The sequence below is a fragment of the Lampetra planeri genome, chromosome 68, assembly GCF_965212315.1.
Source record: "Lampetra planeri chromosome 68, kcLamPlan1.2.h2, whole genome shotgun sequence".
Lineage (NCBI taxonomy): Eukaryota > Metazoa > Chordata > Hyperoartia > Petromyzontiformes > Petromyzontidae > Lampetra > Lampetra planeri.
In genome coordinates, this window is record NC_136173.1 from 108,443 (window position 1) to 128,666 (window position 20,224).

Here is a 20,224-nt window from a genome sequence, read left to right on the forward strand (position 1 = left end):
TAACGATGATGGATCGTTGATAAAGATTATCGATCGTCAATAACGAAGATGGATCGTTGTTAAAGATTATCGATCGTCAATAACGATGATGGATCGTTGTTAAAGATTATCGATTGTCAATAACGATGATCAATCGTTGATATCGACGATTGATCGTCGTTAACGATTCCAGCAAAAAATTACAAAGCCGTCGACAGAGGCACGGGCGGTCATCATCCAGCAGTGGATCGAGCACGTGCCAGGCTAGGTGCACGAGGAGGTCACGTGACGGACTGGGGGTTGTACCGTACTTCCGTGCGTCCGTACGATTGGCCGAGGTCTCGTTCAATGTGTGTGTGTGTGTATATATATGCGTATATCTTTTTTATTATCTATATATAAATATCTTTAACCGGTTTTAGAAAAGAATCTACACGAAAGTTAAACATCGTCAGTCTTTAAAACGAAAACAGCACACGGACAAACTAACACGTGGGTGATGGTGGTGATGGTGGTGGTGACGGTGGTGGCAGTGATGGTGGTGGAGGTCATGATGGCGATGGTGGTGGTGACGTTGGTGGTGGTGGTGGTGACGTTGGTGGTGGTGGTGACGGTGGTGGTGGCAGTGATGGTGGTGATGTTGGTGGTGGTGGTCACGGTGGTAGCGATGGTGATGGTGGTGATGGTGGTGAAGGTGCTGGTGGTGGCGATGGTGATGTTGACAGTGGTAGTAGCAGCAGCGGCGTTAGTCGTAGCGGTGGTAGTAGCGATAGTGGTGGCGGTGGTGGTATCTGCTAGCAGGAGCTATGCTTGAACTCCCCGTTCTCCGTGATGGACAGCTTGGTGGTGGTGGTGGTTGTTGTGTTGTTGCCGGCACCACCACCACCACCACCGGCACCACCACCACCGCCGCCGCCGCCGTGTGGGTTGTTGTGCGGCAGTCCGTTGCGAGCCTGCCGCCTGTAGCGCTCCTTGAGCTGGGCCAGCGCACTCATGAGGCGCGAGTTGGCCTCGTCCAGGGACGCGATACGCTTCTCCTGCAGAACCACAACCACCACCACCACAACCACAATCACCACCAACAACAACCACAACCACCACCACAACTACCAGCGCACTCATGAGGCGCGAGTTGGCTTCGTCCAGGGACGCGATACGCTTCTCCTGCAGAACAACCACCACCAACAACAACCACAACAAACAACAACCACCATCAACAACCACAACCAGCACCACCACAACCAACAACAACCACAACCAGCACCACCATCACCACCACAACCACCACCACAACCACCATCAACAACCACAACCAGCACCACCATCAACAACCACAACCAGCACCACCATCACCACCACAACCACCACCAACAACAACCACAAGCAGCACCACCATCACCACCACCACCATTACCACCACCAGCACCATCACCATCACCAACACCACCATCACCACCACCACCATCACCAGTACCACCACAACCACCACCATCACCGTGTGACGGTGTGACGCTGTGACTGTCTGACGCTGTGTGTGAGTGTGCGTGTCTGTGTGTGTGTCTGTGTGTGTATATGTAGGGCTTGAGTATAGCGCGCCACGCATCCCCCGCCTCTGTTGCTATGCAAGCAAGCACAGTACAGTGGGGTGATGTGAGCTAATGGTTGTTGTTGTGACTTTAGGCGAAGTGGGTCGTTAAGGGTTGAAACAGGTGTCAGGGTAGCCGGGAGGAGGACACAGGCCAGTGATTGGCTGGAAAGGTAATTGGACATTTTCTTAGGTTTTTTCGGTAAAGTCACGTAGAAAGTAAAATAAAATAAAAACAAAAATCACGACGTTTCGGAGGCCTCCGAAACGTCGTGATTTTTGTTTTTATTTTACTTTCTACGTGACTTTACCGAAAAAACCTAAGAAGATGATTCCTTGCAGTCACGAAAGCTTCAAATCTAGAATTAATTGGACATTAGCTGGCGTCGCTCCGGCGCCGAAAACAAGGCCACGTGACACGGGGGGGGGGGCAGGGGGCGAGCGATAAGCGGGGGGGGAGGGGGGTAGAGTTAATTAGGGAGATTAATTGGTGTGGGGATATAAGCCAGAGCGCAACGGAGAGAAGGGAGTCCTGTACGAGTTGGCGTCGTGGATGGTGCTGCAGTAACGGTGCCCGGAGAGTCGCAGAGAGACAGTGTTAGTAGAGTAAAGCGTAGAGAGACAGTGTTAGTAGAGTAGAGCGTAGAGAGACAGTGTTAGTAGAGTAAAGCGTAGAGAGACAGTGTTAGTAGAGTAAAGCGTAGAGAGACAGTGTTAGTAGAGTGAAGCGTAGAGAGACAGTGTCAGTAGAGTAAAGCGTAGAGAGACAGTGTTAGTAGAGTAAAGCGTAGAGAGACAGTGTTAGTAGAGTAAAGCGTAGAGAGACAGTGTTAGTAGAGTAAAGCGTAGAGAGACAGTGTTAGTAGAGTAAAGCGTAGAGAGACAGTGTTAGTAGAGTAAAGCGTAGAGAGACAGTGTTAGTAGAGTAAAGCGCAGAGAGACAGTGTTAGTAGAGTAAAGCGTAGAGAGACAGTGTTAGTAGAGTAAAGCGTAGAGAGACAGTGTTAGTAGAGTAAAGCGCAGAGAGACAGTGTTAGTAGAGTAAAGCGTAGAGAGACAGTGTTAGTAGAGTAAAGCGTAGAGAGACAGTGTTAGTAGAGTAAAGCGTAGAGAGACAGTGTTAGTAGAGTAAAGCGCAGAGAGACAGTGTTAGTAGAGTAAAGCGTAGAGAGACAGTGTTAGTAGAGTAAAGCGCAGAGAGACAGTGTTAGTAGAGTAAAGCGTAGAGAGACAGTGTTAGTAGAGTAAAGCGTAGAGAGACAGTGTTAGTAGAGTGAAGCGCAGAGAGACAGTGTTAGTAGAGTGAAGCGCAGAGAGACAGTGTTAGTAGAGTAAAGCGTAGAGAGACAGTGTTAGTAGAGTAAAGCGTAGAGAGACAGTGTTAGTAGAGTAAAGCGTAGAGAGACAGTGTTAGTACAGTAAAGCGTAGAGAGACAGTGTTAGTAGAGTAAAGCGTAGAGAGACAGTGTTAGTAGAGTAAAGCGTAGAGAGACAGTGTTAGTAGAGTGAAGCGTAGAGAGACAGTGTTAGTACAGTAAAGCGTAGAGAGACAGTGCTAGTAGAGTAAAGCGTAGAGAGACAGTGCTAGTAGAGTAAAGCGTAGAGAGACAGTGTTAGTAGAGTGAAGCGTAGAGAGACAGTGTTAGTAGAGTGAAGCGTAGAGAGACAGTGTTAGTAGAGTGAAGCGTAGAGAGACAGTGTTAGTAGAGTAAAGCGTAGAGAGACAGTGTTAGTAGAGTGAAGCGTAGAGAGACAGTGTTAGTAGAGTAAAGCGTAGAGAGACAGTGTTAGTAGAGTAAAGCGTAGAGAGACAGTGTTAGTAGAGTAAAGTGTAGAGAGACAGTGTTAGTAGAGTAAAGCGTAGAGAGACAGTGTTAGTAGAGTAAAGCGTAGAGAGACAGTGTTAGTAGAGTAAAGTGTAGAGAGACAGTGTTAGTAGAGTAAAGTGTAGAGAGACAGTGTTAGTAGAGTAAAGCGTAGAGAGACAGTGTTAGTAGAGTGAAGCGCAGAGAGACAATGTTAGTAGAGTAAAGCGTAGAGAGACAGTGTTAGTAGAGTAAAGCGTAGAGAGACAGTGTTAGTAGAGTGAAGCGCGGAGAGACAGTGTTAGTAGAGTAAAGCGTAGAGAGACAGTGTTAGTAGAGTAACGCGTAGAGAGACAGTGTTAGTAGAGTAAAGCGTGGAGAGACAGTGTTAGTAGAGTAACGCGTAGAGAGACAGTGTTAGTAGGGTAAAGTGTAGAGAGACAGTGTTAGTAGAGTAAAGCGTAGAGAGACAGTGTTAGTAGAGTAAAGCGCAGAGAGACAGTGTTAGTAGAGTAAAGCGTAGAGAGACAGTGTTAGTAGAGTAAAGCGTAGAGAGACAGTGTTAGTAGAGTAAAGCGTAGAGAGACAGTGTTAGTAGAGTAAAGCGTAGAGAGACAGTGTTAGTAGAGTGAAGCGCAGAGAGACAGTGTTAGCAGAGTAAAGTGTAGAGAGACAGTGTTAGTAGAGTAAAGCGTAGAGAGACAGTGTTAGTAGAGTAAAGCGTAGAGAGACAGTGTTAGTAGAGTGAAGCGTAGAGAGACAGTGTTAGTAGAGTACAGCGTAGAGAGACAGTGTTAGTAGAGTAAAGCGTAGAGAGACAGTGTTAGTAGAGTGAAGCGCAGAGAGACAGTGTTAGCAGAGTAAAGTGTAGAGAGACAGTGTTAGTAGAGTAAAGCGTAGAGAGACAGTGTTAGTAGAGTAAAGCGCAGAGAGACAGTGTTAGTAGAGTAAAGCGTAGAGAGACAGTGTTAGTAGAGTAAAGCGCAGAGAGACAGTGTTAGTAGAGTGAAGCGTAGAGAGACAGTGTTAGTAGAGTAGAGCGTAGAGAGACAGTGTTAGTAGAGTAAAGCGCAGAGAGACAGTGTTAGTAGAGTAAAGCGCAGAGAGACAGTGTTAGTAGAGTAAAGCGTAGAGAGACAGTGTTAGTAGAGTGAAGCGTAGAGAGACAGTGTTAGTAGAGTGAAGCGTAGAGAGACAGTGTTAGTAGAGTAGAGCGTAGAGAGACAGTGTTAGTAGAGTGAAGCGTAGAGAGACAGTGTTAGTAGAGTGAAGCGTAGAGAGACAGTGTTAGTAGAGTAGAGCGTAGAGAGACAGTGTTAGTAGAGTGAAGCGTAGAGAGACAGTGTTAGTAGAGTAAAGCGTAGAGAGACAGTGTTAGTAGAGTAAAGCGTAGAGAGACAGTGTTAGTAGAGTAGAGCGTAGAGAGACAGTGTTAGTAGAGTAAAGCGTAGAGAGACAGTGTTAGTAGAGTGAAGCGCAGAGAGACAGTGTTAGTAGAGTAAAGCGTAGAGAGACAGTGTTAGTAGAGTAGAGCGTAGAGAGACAGTGTTAGTAGAGTAGAGCGTAGAGAGACAGTGTTAGTAGAGTAGAGCGTAGAGAGACAGTGTTAGTAGAGTAAAGCGTAGAGAGACAGTGTTAGTAGAGTGAAGCGCAGAGAGACAGTGTTAGTAGAGTAAAGCGTAGAGAGACAGTGTTAGTAGAGTAAAGCGTAGAGAGACAGTGTTAGTAGAGTAAAGCGCAGAGAGACAGTGTTAGTAGAGTAAAGCGTAGAGAGACAGTGTTAGTAGAGTAAAGCGTAGAGAGACAGTGTTAGTAGAGTAAAGCGCAGAGAGACAGTGTTAGTAGAGTGAAGCGTAGAGAGACAGTGTTAGTAGAGTGAAGCGTAGAGAGACAGTGTTAGTAGAGTAAAGCGTAGAGAGACAGTGTTAGTAGAGTAAAGCGCAGAGAGACAGTGTTAGTAGAGTAAAGCGTAGAGAGACAGTGTTAGTAGAGTGAAGCGTAGAGAGACAGTGTTAGTAGAGTACAGCGTAGAGAGACAGTGTTAGTAGAGTGAAGCGTAGAGAGACAGTGTTAGTAGAGTGAAGCGCAGAGAGACAGTGTTAGTAGAGTAAAGCGTAGAGAGACAGTGTTAGTAGAGTGAAGCGTAGAGAGACAGTGTCAGTAGAGTGAAGCGTAGAGAGACAGTGTTAGTAGAGTAACGCGTAGAGAGACAGTGTTAGTAGAGTGAAGCGTAGAGAGACAGTGTTAGTAGAGTAAAGCGTAGAGAGACAGTGTTAGTAGAGTACAGCGTAGAGAGACAGTGTTAGTAGAGTACAGCGTGGAGAGACAGTGTTAGTAGAGTAACGCGTAGAGAGACAGTGTTAGTAGAGTGAAGCGTAGAGAGACAGTGTTAGTAGAGTAGAGCGTAGAGAGACAGTGTTAGTAGAGTAAAGCGTAGAGAGACAGTGTTAGTAGAGTGAAGCGTAGAGAGACAGTGTTAGTAGAGTAACGCGTAGAGAGACAGTGTTAGTAGAGTAAAGCGTAGAGAGACAGTGTTAGTAGAGTAAAGCGTAGAGAGACAGTGTTAGTAGAGTAACGCGTAGAGAGACAGTGTTAGTAGAGTAAAGCGTAGAGAGACAGTGTTAGTAGAGTAAAGCGCAGAGAGACAGTGTTAGTAGAGTAAAGCGTAGAGAGACAGTGTTAGTAGAGTAGAGCGTAGAGAGACAATGTTAGTAGAGTAAAGCGCAGAGAGACGGTGTTAGTAGAGTAAAGCGTAGAGAGACAATGTTAGTAGAGTAAAGCGTAGAGAGACAGTGTTAGTAGAGTGAAGCGTAGAGAGACAGTGTTAGTAGAGTAAAGCGTAGAGAGACAGTGTTAGTAGAGTGAAGCGTAGAGAGACGGTGTTAGTAGAGTAAAGCGTAGAGAGACAGTGTTAGTAGAGGAAAGCGTAGAGAGACAGTGTTAGTAGAGTAAAGCGTAGAGAGACAGTGTTAGTAGAGTGAAGCGTAGAGAGACGGTGTTAGTAGAGTAAAGCGTAGAGAGACAGTGTTAGTAGAGTAAAGCGTAGAGAGACAATGTTAGTAGAGTAAAGCGTAGAGAGACAGTGTTAGTAGAGTGAAGCGTAGAGAGACAGTGTTAGTAGAGTAAAGCGTAGAGAGACAGTGTTAGAGTGAAGCGTAGAGAGACAGTGTTAGTAGAGTAAAGCGTAGAGAGACAGTGTTAGTAGAGGAAAGCGTAGAGAGACAGTGTTAGTAGAGTGAAGCGTAGAGAGACAGTGTTAGTAGAGTGAAGCGTAGAGAGACAGTGTTAGTAGAGTAAAGCGTAGAGAGACAGTGTTAGTAGAGTAAAGCGTAGAGAGACAGTGTTAGTAGAGTGAAGCGTAGAGAGACAGTGTTAGTAGAGTAAAGCGTAGAGAGACAATGTTAGTAGAGTAAAGCGTAGAGAGACAGTGTTAGTAGAGTGAAGCGTAGAGAGACAGTGTTAGTAGAGTAAAGCGTAGAGAGACAGTGTTAGAGTGAAGCGTAGAGAGACAGTGTTAGTAGAGTAAAGCGTAGAGAGACAGTGTTAGTAGAGGAAAGCGTAGAGAGACAGTGTTAGTAGAGTGAAGCGTAGAGAGACAGTGTTAGTAGAGTGAAGCGTAGAGAGACAGTGTTAGTAGAGTAAAGCGTAGAGAGACAGTGTTAGTAGAGTAAAGCGTAGAGAGACAGTGTTAGTAGAGTGAAGCGTAGAGAGACAGTGTTAGTAGAGTAAAGCGTAGAGAGACAGTGTTAGTAGAGTGAAGCGCAGAGAGACAGTGTTAGTAGAGTGAAGCGTAGAGAGACAGTGTTAGAGTAAAGCGTAGAGAGACAGTGTTAGTAGAGTAAAGCGTAGAGAGACAGTGTTAGTAGAGTAAAGCGTAGAGAGACAGTGTTAGTAGAGTGAAGCGTAGAGAGACAGTGTTAGTAGAGTAAAGCGTAGAGAGACAATGTTAGTAGAGTAAAGCGTAGAGAGACAGTGTTAGTAGAGTAAAGCGTAGAGAGACAGTGTTAGTAGAGTAAAGCGTAGAGAGACAGTGTTAGTAGAGTAAAGCGTAGAGAGACAGTGTTAGTAGAGTAAAGCGTAGAGAGACAGTGTTAGTAGAGTAAAGCGTAGAGAGACAGTGTTAGTAGAGTAAAGCGTAGAGAGACAGTGTTAGTAGAGTAAAGCGCAGAGAGACAGTGTTAGTAGAGTAGAGCGTAGAGAGACAGTGTTAGTAGAGTAAAGCGTAGAGAGACAGTGTTAGTAGAGTAAAGCGCAGAGAGACAGTGTTAGTAGAGTGAAGCGTAGAGAGACAGTGTTAGTAGAGTAAAGCGCAGAGAGACAGTGTTAGTAGAGTGAAGCGTAGAGAGACAGTGTTAGTAGAGTAAAGCGCAGAGAGACAGTGTTAGTAGAGTACAGCGTAGAGAGACAGTGTTAGTAGAGTAAAGCGCAGAGAGACAGTGTTAGTAGAGTAAAGCGCAGAGAGACAGTGTTAGTAGAGTACAGCGTAGAGAGACAGTGTTAGTAGAGTAAAGCGCAGAGAGACAGTGTTAGTAGAGTAAAGCGTAGAGAGACAGTGTTAGTAGAGTAAGGCGTAGAGAGACAGTGTTAGTAGAGTAAAGCGCAGAGAGACAGTGTTAGTAGAGTAAAGCGCAGAGAGACAGTGTTAGTAGAGTAAAGCGCAGAGAGACAGTGTTAGTAGAGTAAGGCGTAGAGAGACAGTGTTAGTAGAGTAAAGCGCAGAGAGACAGTGTTAGTAGAGTAAAGCGTAGAGAGACAGTGTTAGTAGAGTAAAGCGCAGAGAGACAGTGTTAGTAGAGTAAAGCGCAGAGAGACAGTGTTAGTAGAGTAAGGCGTAGAGAGACAGTGTTAGTAGAGTGAAGCGTAGAGAGACAGTGTTAGTAGAGTAAAGCGTAGAGAGACAGTGTTAGTAGAGTAAAGCGTAGAGAGACAGTGTTAGTAGAGTAAAGCGCAGAGAGACAGTGTTAGTAGAGTAAAGCGTAGAGAGACAGTGTTAGTAGAGTAACGCGTAGAGAGACAGTGTTAGTAGAGTGAAGCGTAGAGAGACAATGTTAGTAGAGTAAAGTGTAGAGAGACAGTGTTAGTAGAGTACAGCGTAGAGAGACAGTGTTAGTAGAGTAACGCGTAGAGAGACAGTGTTAGTAGAGTGAAGCGTAGAGAGACAGTGTTAGTAGAGTAAAGCGTAGAGAGACAGTGTTAGTAGAGTAAAGCGTAGAGAGACAGTGTTAGTAGAGTGAAGCGCAGAGAGACAGTGTTAGTAGAGTAAAGCGTAGAGAGACAGTGTTAGTAGAGTAAAGCGTAGAGAGACAGTGTTAGTAGAGTGAAGCGTAGAGAGACAGTGTTAGTAGAGTAAAGCGCAGAGAGACAGTGTTAGTAGAGTAAAGCGTAGAGAGACAGTGTTAGTAGAGTAAAGCGCAGAGAGACAGTGTTAGTAGAGTGAAGCGTAGAGAGACAGTGTTAGTAGAGTAAAGCGTAGAGAGACAGTGTTAGTAGAGTAACGCGTAGAGAGACAGTGTTAGTAGAGTAAAGCGTAGAGAGACAGTGTTAGTAGAGTAACGCGTAGAGAGACAGTGTTAGTAGAGTGAAGTGTAGAGAGACAGTGTTAGTAGAGTAAAGCGTAGAGAGACAGTGTTAGTAGAGTGAAGCGTAGAGAGACAGTGTTAGTAGAGTAACGCGTAGAGAGACAGTGTTAGTAGAGTAAAGCGCAGAGAGACAGTGTTAGTAGAGTAAAGCGTAGAGAGACAGTGTTAGTAGAGTGAAGCGTAGAGAGACAGTGTTAGTAGAGTAAAGCGTAGAGAGACAGTGTTAGTAGAGTAAAGCGTAGAGAGACAGTGTTAGTAGAGTAAAGCGTAGAGAGACAGTGTTAGTAGAGTAAAGCGTAGAGAGACAGTGTTAGTAGAGTGAAGCGTAGAGAGACAGTGTTAGTAGAGTAAAGCGCAGAGAGACAGTGTTAGTAGAGTAAAGCGTAGAGAGACAGTGTTAGTAGAGTGAAGCGTAGAGAGACAGTGTTAGTAGAGTAAAGCGAAGAGAGACAGTGTTAGTAGAGTAAAGCGCAGAGAGACAGTGTTAGTAGAGTAAAGCGTGGAGAGACAGTGTTAGTAGAGTAACGCGTAGAGAGACAGTGTTAGTAGAGTAACGCGTAGAGAGACAGTGTTAGTAGAGTAAAGCGTAGAGAGACGGTGTTAGTAGAGTAAAGCGTAGAGAGACAGTGTTAGTAGAGTGAAGCGCAGAGAGACAGTGTTAGTAGAGTGAAGCGCAGAGAGACAGTGTTAGTAGAGTACAGCGTAGAGAGACAGTGTTAGTAGAGTAAAGCGTAGAGAGACAGTGTTAGTAGAGTGAAGCGTAGAGAGACAGTGTTAGTAGAGTGAAGCGTAGAGAGACAGTGTTAGTAGAGTGAAGCGTAGAGAGACAGTGTTAGTAGAGTGAAGCGTAGAGAGACGGTGTTAGTAGAGTGAAGCGTAGAGAGACAGTGTTAGTAGAGTGAAGCGCAGAGAGACAGTGTTAGTAGAGTACAGCGTAGAGAGACAGTGTTAGTAGAGTAAAGCGTAGAGAGACAGTGTTAGTAGAGTGAAGCGTAGAGAGACAGTGTTAGTAGAGTGAAGCGTAGAGAGACAGTGTTAGTAGAGTGAAGCGCAGAGAGACAGTGTTAGTAGAGTAACGCGTAGAGAGACAGTGTTAGTAGAGTGAAGCGTAGAGAGACAGTGTTAGTAGAGTGAAGCGTAGAGAGACAGTGTTAGTAGAGTAACGCGTAGAGAGACAGTGTTAGTAGAGTAAAGCGTAGAGAGACGGTGTTAGTAGAGTGAAGCGCAGAGAGACAGTGTTAGTAGAGTAAAGCGTAGAGAGACAGTGTTAGTAGAGTGAAGCGCAGAGAGACAGTGTTAGTAGAGTAAAGCGTAGAGAGACAGTGTTAGTAGAGTGAAGCGTAGAGAGACAGTGTTAGTAGAGTAAAGCGCAGAGAGACAGTGTTAGTAGAGTAAAGCGTAGAGAGACAGTGTTAGTAGAGTGAAGCGTAGAGAGACAGTGTTAGTAGAGTAAAGCGCAGAGAGACAGTGTTAGTAGAGTAAAGCGCAGAGAGACAGTGTTAGTAGAGTAAAGCGTAGAGAGACAGTGTTAGTAGAGTGAAGCGTAGAGAGACAGTGTCAGTAGAGTAAAGCGCAGAGAGACAGTGTTAGTAGAGTAAAGCGTAGAGAGACAGTGTTAGTAGAGTAAAGCGTAGAGAGACAGTGTTAGTAGAGTAAAGCGTAGAGAGACAGTGTTAGTAGAGTGAAGCGTAGAGAGACAGTGTTAGTAGAGTAAAGCGCAGAGAGACAGTGTTAGTAGAGTAAAGCGCAGAGAGACAGTGTTAGTAGAGTAAAGCGTAGAGAGACAGTGTTAGTAGAGTGAAGCGTAGAGAGACAGTGTCAGTAGAGTAAAGCGCAGAGAGACAGTGTTAGTAGAGTAAAGCGTAGAGAGACAGTGTTAGTAGAGTAAAGCGTAGAGAGACAGTGTCAGTAGAGTGAAGCGTAAAGAGACAGTGTTAGTAGAGTAAAGCGCAGAGAGACAGTGTTAGTAGAGTAAAGCGTAGAGAGACAGTGTTAGTAGAGTAAAGCGTAGAGAGACAGTGTTAGTAGAGTAAAGCGTAGAGAGACAGTGTTAGTAGAGTAAAGCGTAGAGAGACAGTGTTAGTACAGTAAAGCGTAGAGAGACAGTGTTAGTAGAGTGAAGCGTAGAGAGACAGTGTTAGTAGAGTAAAGCGTAGAGAGACAGTGTTAGTAGAGTACAGCGTAGAGAGACAGTGTTAGTAGATTAAAGCGTAGAGAGACAGTGTTAGTAGAGTACAGCGTAGAGAGACAGTGTTAGTAGAGTACAGCGTAGAGAGACAGTGTTAGTAGATTAAAGCGTAGAGAGACAGTGTTAGCGAGAACGCAGTGAGCAGACAGGGTAGCCATGCATCGGAAGGATGCAGAGTAGGAGAAACTGTAGAGACGACAAGCGTAGCGATAGTGAGGTAGAGGGCACGGAGAGACGCGGAGCGGTGGCGCGGCGAAGGTGGACTCTAAGAGGAAAATAAAGAGGAGAGAAAGACAACCCTTGTACGAGTCCTACATATATATATACGGTGCGTGTAAAACAACCCCCTACCTCCTCGCGGTGCCGGACGGGCAACTCTGTCGTGGACAGTGCTGTGGGGGGAGGGTCAATTCCGATTGGCCTCTCCCCTCATGGCGTCTGTGACCACCACAGCGGCTAAATGGGGGCTCTGGACGGGTGCGAGGGGCTGGTAACCCTTCCACCTTCAATTAATTACCACTAAATCACAAATTAAATATGTAACTAATAAGCTTGTGCCGGAGGTCCCGGGGGGACAGGCATCTATGACGTCTCCTGGCCAAACCGAATTTAGCGGAGCAAAGAGAAACAACAAAACGCCACTACGGATGGCCACGTGGAATGTTCGAACGCTCACTGCAGAGGAGAGGCTGCCACTCCTTTGTCGGGAGCTGGACCGGTACCGCCTGGATCTCTGTGGCATTCAGGAGGTCCGGTGGACCGGATCTGGCTCCTGCCACCATGAGGGGTGGACAGTCCTTGGGGCAGCAAACTGCCAAACAGGGTGTGGCTCTTCTTCTGAACAAACGAATGAAAGGGGCATGGGAGTGTGAGGGTGAGGTGTGGGAAGCTGTAAGCTCCAGGCTACTTTGGGCTCGCTTTCTCATCAACCAGAGGCGAGGAGTGGTAGTCGTGGTTACTTATGCCCCCACCGAAGACAAACATCTGTGGAGGGATGCAGGCAAGGCCGATGAGTCAGATGCCTTCCATGACCTCCTGTCACAGGTGCTGGCTAAAGTGGCCCCTTGGGATAGAGTCATCTTGTTGGCGCTGCTGCTGAACCTGGAGCTTGCCATCCAGACACCACACAACTCCCAATCAGTGATGGGGCAGTTGTGGCGAGAGTGGAGAGTTTCCCATATCTGGGCAGTGTGCTTATGACCGGCTCCGGTCTCACTCCGAATCAGTCGAGCGGCAATATCTTTTCATCGGTTGCGTAACGCAGTGTGGAAGCTACCTGGTCTCTCACTCCACACGAAGCTTCAGGTCTTCTCGGCCACAGTCATTCCCTCCCTTCTCTATGCTTGCGAAACGTGGACCCCCTAATGGAGCATCTTCGCCTCTTAGTAACGTTTAGGCTGGCCTGCCTACGATCCATCCTGGGTTTAACCAGGCTGGATTGTGTGAGGAGCTCACGAATCCTTGAAAGATCTGGACAAAGTCCCATTGGGGAGCTCCTCCGGCAGGCAAGGCTGCGTTGGCTGGGTCACGTAGTCTGCATTCCCAGCCACCGCATGCCTAAACAGCTTTTGTTCGGCCGGATCGAGGGGGCTAAACGGGCGCGGCACGGGCAAAAGAAGAGATGGAGTGACGTGGTACAGGAGGACGTGGAGATGAGTGGACTTGCCGACGACCGGTACCAGCGGTGTCAAGCATTTGTGGAGGAGGCTCGTGAAGGACGCTACTGGGCAGTTGGAGGCAGTCGCCCTCCAATAACAACGGAGGGCAGAGGAGCGCCGGGTGGCTAAAGCACAGCAAGTTGGCACAGTAGAGGGCACAGGTGGTGCATCAGCCAGTCATCTCGGTCATCTCGGTCAGACGACCCGTGGCACCTGCTGGGTCTGCCCCGTGACCTCCTGCCAGCGGGCGTTCGACACTTCACGTGGCCTCAAGGTGCACATGGCCTGGCACAAGCGTCGTGATGACGTCACCGCCACTTAGTGGCGAATGGCGGTTGTTGTTGTTGTTGTGTGACGCTGTGGCGGTGTGACGTTGTGTGGTTGTGTGACGCTGTGTGGGGGTGTGACGCTGTGTGATGGTGTGACGCTGTGTGGTTGTGTGACGCTGTCTGGAGGTGTGACGCTGTGTGACTGTGTGACGCTGTGTGGAGGTGTGACGCTGTGTGGAGGTGTGACGCTGTGTGGAGGTGTGACGCTGTGTGGTGGTGTGACGCTGTGTGGAGGTGTGACGCTGTGTGACTGTGTGACGCTGTGTGGAGTTGTGACGCTGTGTGGAGGTGTGACGCTGTGTGGAGGTGTGACGCTGTGTGGAGGTGTGACGCTGTGTGATGGTGTGACGCTGTGTGGTGGTGTGACGCTGTGTGATGGTGTGACGCTGTGTGACTGTGTGACGCTGTGTGACTGTGTGACGCTGTGTGGTTGTGTGACGCTGTGTGACGATGTGTGATGCTGTGTAACGGTGTGACGCGCGTGTCACCTGTGCGTGGATGATCTGCTGCTTGGCGTCGATCACCGCCTGCATCTCGGCGTGGTCCCTCGTGAGCTCCTCCTCCACGGCGATCAGCCTGGGGGGTCACCCACCCAGTCACCCAGTCACCCAGTCACCCACCAACTCACCCAGTCACCCACCAACTCACCCAGTGACTCACTCACTCACCCAGCCACTCACCCACTCACTCACCCACCCACCCAGTCACGCACTCACTCACCCACCCACTCACTCACTCACTCACCCAGCCACTCACCCGCTCACCCACCCACCCAGTCACCCACTCCACCACCCATCCAGTCACCCACTCCACCACCCATTCACCCAGTCACCCACCCACCCACTCCCTCACCCACCCACCCACCCACTCCCTCACCCACCTACCCACTCCCTCACCCACCCACTCCACCACCCACCCACTCCCTCACCCACCCAGTCACCCACCCGCCCACCGACCTGCTGATGATGCCCTTCATCTGCGCCTCCTTGTCCTCCTGCTGCCGCCGCAGGCGCTCTCCACTCTCCTCGAGGCGAGCGCGGTACTCCTGCTGCACCGCCTCGCGCTGCTCCTCCTGCAGCCGCAGCCGCTGGGCGCTCTCCTGCTGCCGGCGCGTCGACGCCGCCAGCAGCTCGCGCAGCGCACTCAGCTCACACTCGTACTGACGGGGGGGGGGGGGGGCATCAGCATCATGACTACTACTACTACCGTCACCACCACCACCACTACCGTCATCACCACCACCACTACCGTCACCTTCACCACCACTATTGTCATCACCACTACCGTCACCTTCACCACCACCACCACCACTACCGTCACCACCACTACCGTCACCACCACCACCACTACCGTCACCACCACCACCACTACCGTCACCACCACCACCACTATCGTCACCACCACCACTACCGTCACCACCACCACCACTACCGTCACCACCACCACCACTACCGTCACCACCACCACTACCGTCACCACCACCACCACCACTACCGTCACCACCACCACCACTACCGTCACCACCACCACCACTACCGTCACCACCACCACCACCACCACCACTACCACCACCACCACTACCGTCACCACCACCACCACTACCGTCACCACCACCACCACTACCGTCACCACCACCACCACTACTACCGTCACCACCACCACCACCACTACCACCACCACCACTACCGTCACCACCACCACCACTACCGTCACCACCACCACTACCGTCACCACCACCACTACCGTCACCACCACCACCACCACTACCACCACCACCACTACCGTCACCACCACCACCACTACCGTCACCACCACCACCACTACCGTCACCATCATCACCACAACAACCACCGCCGCCACCCCTACTGCTACCGGCTTACTCGCCCACCCACCCACTCACTGACTCACTCACCTTCCCACACACTCACCCGCTCACCCACTTACTCACTCACCCACCTACTCACCCACTCACCCACCTACCCACGCACTCACTCAATTAGTCACCCACTCGCCCACCTACCCACTCACTGACTCACCTACTCATCCACTTACTCAGTGACCCACTCACTGACTCACTCACCGACTCACCTACCCACCCACTCACCCACTCACTCACTCACTAACTCACCCACTAACTCACCTACCCACCCACTCACCCACCTACTCACACACTCACCCACTCACCCACTCACCCACTCACTGACTCACCCACCCACTCACCCACCCACCCACCCACCCACTCACTCACTCAACCACCCACTCACCCACTCACTCACCCACCCACCCACTCACCCACCCACTCACAAACCCACCCACCCACTCACAAACCCACCCACCCACCCACTCACTCACTCACCCACCCACTCACCCACCCACCCACCCACTCACTCACCCACTCACTCACCTACCCACCTACCCACCCACTCACCCACTCACTCACTCACCTTCCTGAGGATGTGCTGCTGCTGCTCGTCAGTGTGCTGCTGCTGCTGGTGGTGGAGGTCTTCAGTGTGGTGCTGATGGTGGTGGTGGTGCTGGAGGTCTTCAGTGTGGTGGTGGAGGTCGTCAGGGTCGTGGTCGCTGCACTGCAGGTGCAGGAGCCAGGCCGCAGTGCGCTCCACCGGAGACAGGTCAGCCGCACTCAAGGGTGAGTCGGGCTGCGTCACAGCGCACGTCACACCACGCGTCACACCACGCGTCACACCACGCGTCACACCACGCGTCACACCACGCGTCACACCACGTGTCACACCACGTGTCACACCACGTGACACACCACGTGTCACACCACGTGACACACCACGTGTCACACCACGTGACACACCACGTGACACACCACGTGTCACACCACGTGACACACACACCACGTGTCACACCACGTGACACACCACGTGACACACCACGTGTCACACCACGTGTCACACCACGCGTCACACCACGTGTCACACCACGTGTCCACAAATCCTTGAAAGATCTGGGCAAAGTCCCATCGGTGAGCTCCTCCGGCAGGCAAGGCTGCGTTGGCTGGGCCATGTAGCCCGCATGCCCAGTCACCGCATGCCCAAACAGCTTTTGTTCGGCCGGATCGAGGGGGCTAGCGCGGCACGGGCTAGAGAAGAGATGGAGTGATGTGGTACAGGAGGATGTGGAGCTGAGTCCACTTGCCGATGACCGGTGCCAGCGGTGTCAAGATCGGCCTCTGTGGAGGAGGCTCGTGAAGGACGCTACTGGGCAGTTGGAGGCAGTCGCCCTCCAACAACAACGGAGGGCGGAGGAGCGACGCTCACAACAACGAGCGGAGCGCCGGGTGGCTAAAGCACAGCAAGTTGGCACAGTAGGGGGCACAGGTGGTGCATCAGCCAGTCATCTCGGTCATCTCGGTCAGTCGACCCGTGGCACCTGCTGGGTCTGTCCCGTGACCTCCTGCCAGCGGGCGTTCGACACTTCACGTGGCCTCAAGGTGCACATGGCCTGGCACAAGCGTCGTGGTGACGTCACCGCCACTTAGTGGCGAATGGCGGTTGTTGTTGTTGTTGTAACACTCACCGGGACCCGGTGAGCCGATGGGCGTGACGCTGGGGTGGGGCTCTCGCCCTTGGACGACCCGGAATGTTGCCGTGGCCGGGCCAACGGCACCAACGCCGCCGCCGCCGCCCCCCCAAATGGGGGGCCCTGTGAGCCGGAGGTCCCCTCGGGGGGTCCCGCTGGGGGTCCCGGCGGACCCCGGCGGACCCCCTTGCCTCCCGGGGGAGGACCGGCGTCTGTGCAGGGCCAGGGCACGGAGGTTAGATGCTTAGAAACTACATGCGAGTTCATGGTTTAGTGTGTGGTCTCTGTGGGTCTCTGTGGGTCTCTGTGGGTCTCTGTGGGTCTCTTTGGATCTCTGTGGGTGTCTGTGGGTCTCTGTGGGTCTCTGTGGGTCTCTGTGTGTCTCTGTGGGTCTCTGTGGGTCTCTGTGGATCTCTGTGGATCTCTGTGGGTCTCTGTGGGTCTCTGTGGGTCTCTGTGGGTCTCTGTGGATCTCTGTGGGTCTCTGTGGGTCTCTGTGGGTCTCTGTGGGTCTCTGTTGGTCTCTGTGGGTCTCTGTGGGTATCTGTGGATCTCTGTGGGTGTCTGTGGGTCTCTGTGGGTCTCTGTGGGTCTCTGTGTGTCTCTGTGGGTCTCTGTGGGTCTCTGTGGGTCTCTGTGGATCTCTGTGGATCTCTGTGGGTCTCTGTGGGTCTCTGTGGGTCTCTGTGGATCTCTGTGGGTCTCTGTGGGTCTCTGTGGGTCTCTGTGGGTCTCTGTGGGTCTCTGTGGATCTCTGTGGGTCTCTGTGGGTCTCTGTGGGTCTCTGTGGGTCTCTGTGGGTGTCTGTGGGTGTCTGTGGGTGTCTGTGGGACTCTGTGGGTCTCTGTGGGTCTATGTGGGTCTCTGTGGGTCTCTGTGGATGTCTATGGGTCTTTGCGGGGTCTCTGAGGGTCTCTCTGGGTCTCTGTGGGTCTCTGTGGGTCTCTATTGGTGTCTATGCTGTCTAAGCTTCTCTGTGGGTCTCTGTGGGTGTCTGTGGGTCTCTGTGGGTCTCTGTGGGTCTCTATGTAGACACATAGAGATACATAGAGACCCTTAGACCACGTGTCTCTCCGTGTCTCTCTGTATCTCTCTGGGTCTCTATGTAGACACATAGAGATACATAGAGACACACAGACTGTGTGTGTGTCTCCGTGGGTCTCTATGTAGACCTGTAGTGACACACAGAGACAGAGAGAGCGACCCATAGACTATGTCTCTCTCTGTCTCACTATGGGTCTACATAAAGACCCATAGACTATGTGGTAGCAGCAGTAGCAGCAGGAGAAGCAGTAGCAGCAGCAGCAACAGAAGCAGCATCAGCAGCAGTAGAAGCAGCAGTAGAAGCAGTAGCAATAGAAGCAGTCGAATCAGCAGCATCAACAGCAGCAGCAGTAGAAGCAGCAGTAGCAGCAGAAGCAGCAGCATCAGCAGCAGAAGCAGCAGTAGAAGCAGCAGTAGCAGCAGAAGCAGCAGCAGAAGCAGTAGAAGCAGTAAAATCAGCAGCATCAGCAGCAGCAGTAGAAGCAGTAGAATCAGCAGCATCAGCAGCAGCAGTAGAATCAGCAGCATCAGCAGCAGCAGTAGAAGCAGCAGCATCAGCAGCAGTAGAATCAGCAGCATCAGCAGCAGCAGAAGCAGTAGAAGCAGTAGAATCAGCATCAGCAGCAGTAGTAGAAGCAGTCGAATCAGCAGCATCAGCATCGTCATCATCATCGTCACTCACCCTCCGCTCGCCACTGCGGCCCCAGGCTGTTGATCTTTCCCTGCAGCAGCTGCAGCTGCTGCTGCTGCTGCTGCATCACCGCACCTCCCCGTCTCACCAAGTCCTCGGTGCTGCTGTACGTGTGGTGCTTGGTCACCTCCTCCGAGTCTCCTCTTCTCCTACCACCACCACCGCCACCACCACGACCACCACCGCCACCGCCACCACCACCACCACCACCGCCACCGTCACGGCCCCTCTGCTGTGCAGCTATTGCCGAGAAGTTGAAGAGCGGGTTCTGAAAGGACAGCGGTTGGAGCTGCTGCTGCTGCTGCTGTTGTTGAAGCAGCAGCTGTTGTTGTTGTTGGTTGTGCTGGTGGTTGTTGTAGTGGTGGTGGTGGTCAGAGGTGGTGGTCCAGGAGCGTTCGTCCGCGGCTCTCTCCGCCGCGTGCTTCTCGGGCTGCTGCAGGTCGAGCAGCGAGAGGCTTTTGCTGCCGTTCCAGCGCGGCGCGTGGTGCTGATGATGCTGCTGCTGATGCTGCTGCTGCTGCTGATGATGATGATGAGTGGAGGAAGAGGACGAGGAGGAGGTGGAGGCGTGGTGGAGTGAGCGGGACATCCCGTCGCTCTTTGCGGCGGTGACGGTGGGAGCCAGGTGGGACTGGGATGACGACGCTCGGTAGAACGATCCACCGCCGCCACCACCGCCGCCACCACCGCCACCACCACCACCACCGCCACCACCACCACCACCACCACCACCGCCACCACCACCACCACCGTCGTTGTCCTGAGTGGTGGTGGTGGTGGTGGTGGTGGAGGATTTCCTGGGGAATTCGCCCCTAGGCCGGAGGGAAGGAGGGGGGACGACATTGGCAAGAATTTCGATTTGAAGCTTTCGTGACTGCAGGGATTCATCTTCTTGGTTCTTTCGGTAAAGTCACGTAGAATGGAAATTATAAAATAATAAAAATAAAACATAATAAGATAAAATTCTCACGACGTTTCGGCCACAACGCAAGCCTGAAGTATTCTTAGGTTTTTTGGGTAAAGTCACGTAGGTAAAAAAAATTAAATTAATAAAAGTAAAATAAAATAAAAATTAAATAAAAATGACGACGTTTCGGAGGCAACACAAGCTTCCGTCTTCAGGTGGAACCGTCACAGCCCGACAGCTGTATCAAGTAAATGAGAGATTCCAAGAGATACTACCCCGTATATATACTGGTTGAGGGGGTGGGGGGATGGGCCAGGACAGGCCCCCTTTTTATTATTATGGTAAGGTGCGGCTTGAGACTACGGCTAGTCTACCTTAAGTAACAGGTTACCTTAAGACTTAAGTAACAGCATGTAAAAGGGGGCAGACCCCAGACCCCAGGAGGCGGAGCTGTGGGATGACATCATCCCCGGATCCTTCTAGAAGGTTCGAGAAGGGAGGCGTGGCCGGGTGGCGGAGAGAGCTCACGGCAGAGGTCGCAAACGGGTTTTGATTCATCTTCTTGGTTCTTTCGGTAAAGTCACGTAGAATGGAAATAATAAAATAATAAAAATAAAACATAATAACATAATTCTCACGACGTTTCGGCCACAACGCAAGCAGCCGTCCTCAGGTGGAGAACAGGTCTGTCGTACCCGTACCCGGCCGCACCAGGGTCGCAAATGGGTACCCGTACCCGTACCCGGCCGGGTACGGGTAGCCGTTCCCTACCCGTACCCTACCCGAAATGAGTGACAAACGGCTACTCACCAGTGACTCACAGTCTACCCGTACCCGTACCCGGCCGCACCAGGGTCTGGTGGTGTTTGGTGGTGTTTGGTGGTTGGTAGTGGTTGTTGTGGTTGTTGGT

At 50.9% G+C, this 20,224-nt stretch overlaps 1 protein-coding gene across 1 annotated transcript in view; it reads right to left on the reverse strand.

The window, feature by feature from the left end:
- Positions 1-420: 420 nt before the first annotated feature.
- Positions 421-20,224, reverse strand: part of LOC144737341 (uncharacterized) — a 40,683-nt gene continuing 20,879 nt past the window's right edge. The window contains exons 3-8 of the mRNA XM_078620001.1: positions 18,399-19,219; positions 16,670-16,884; positions 15,568-15,780; positions 14,080-14,282; positions 13,612-13,699; positions 421-1,016 (exon numbers count right to left, since the gene is read on the reverse strand). Coding sequence (XP_078476127.1) covers positions 774-1,016; positions 13,612-13,699; positions 14,080-14,282; positions 15,568-15,780; positions 16,670-16,884; positions 18,399-19,219 — 1,783 coding nt within the window. The 3' untranslated portion in view covers positions 421-773. The remainder of the gene's footprint in view (positions 1,017-13,611; positions 13,700-14,079; positions 14,283-15,567; positions 15,781-16,669; positions 16,885-18,398; positions 19,220-20,224) is intronic.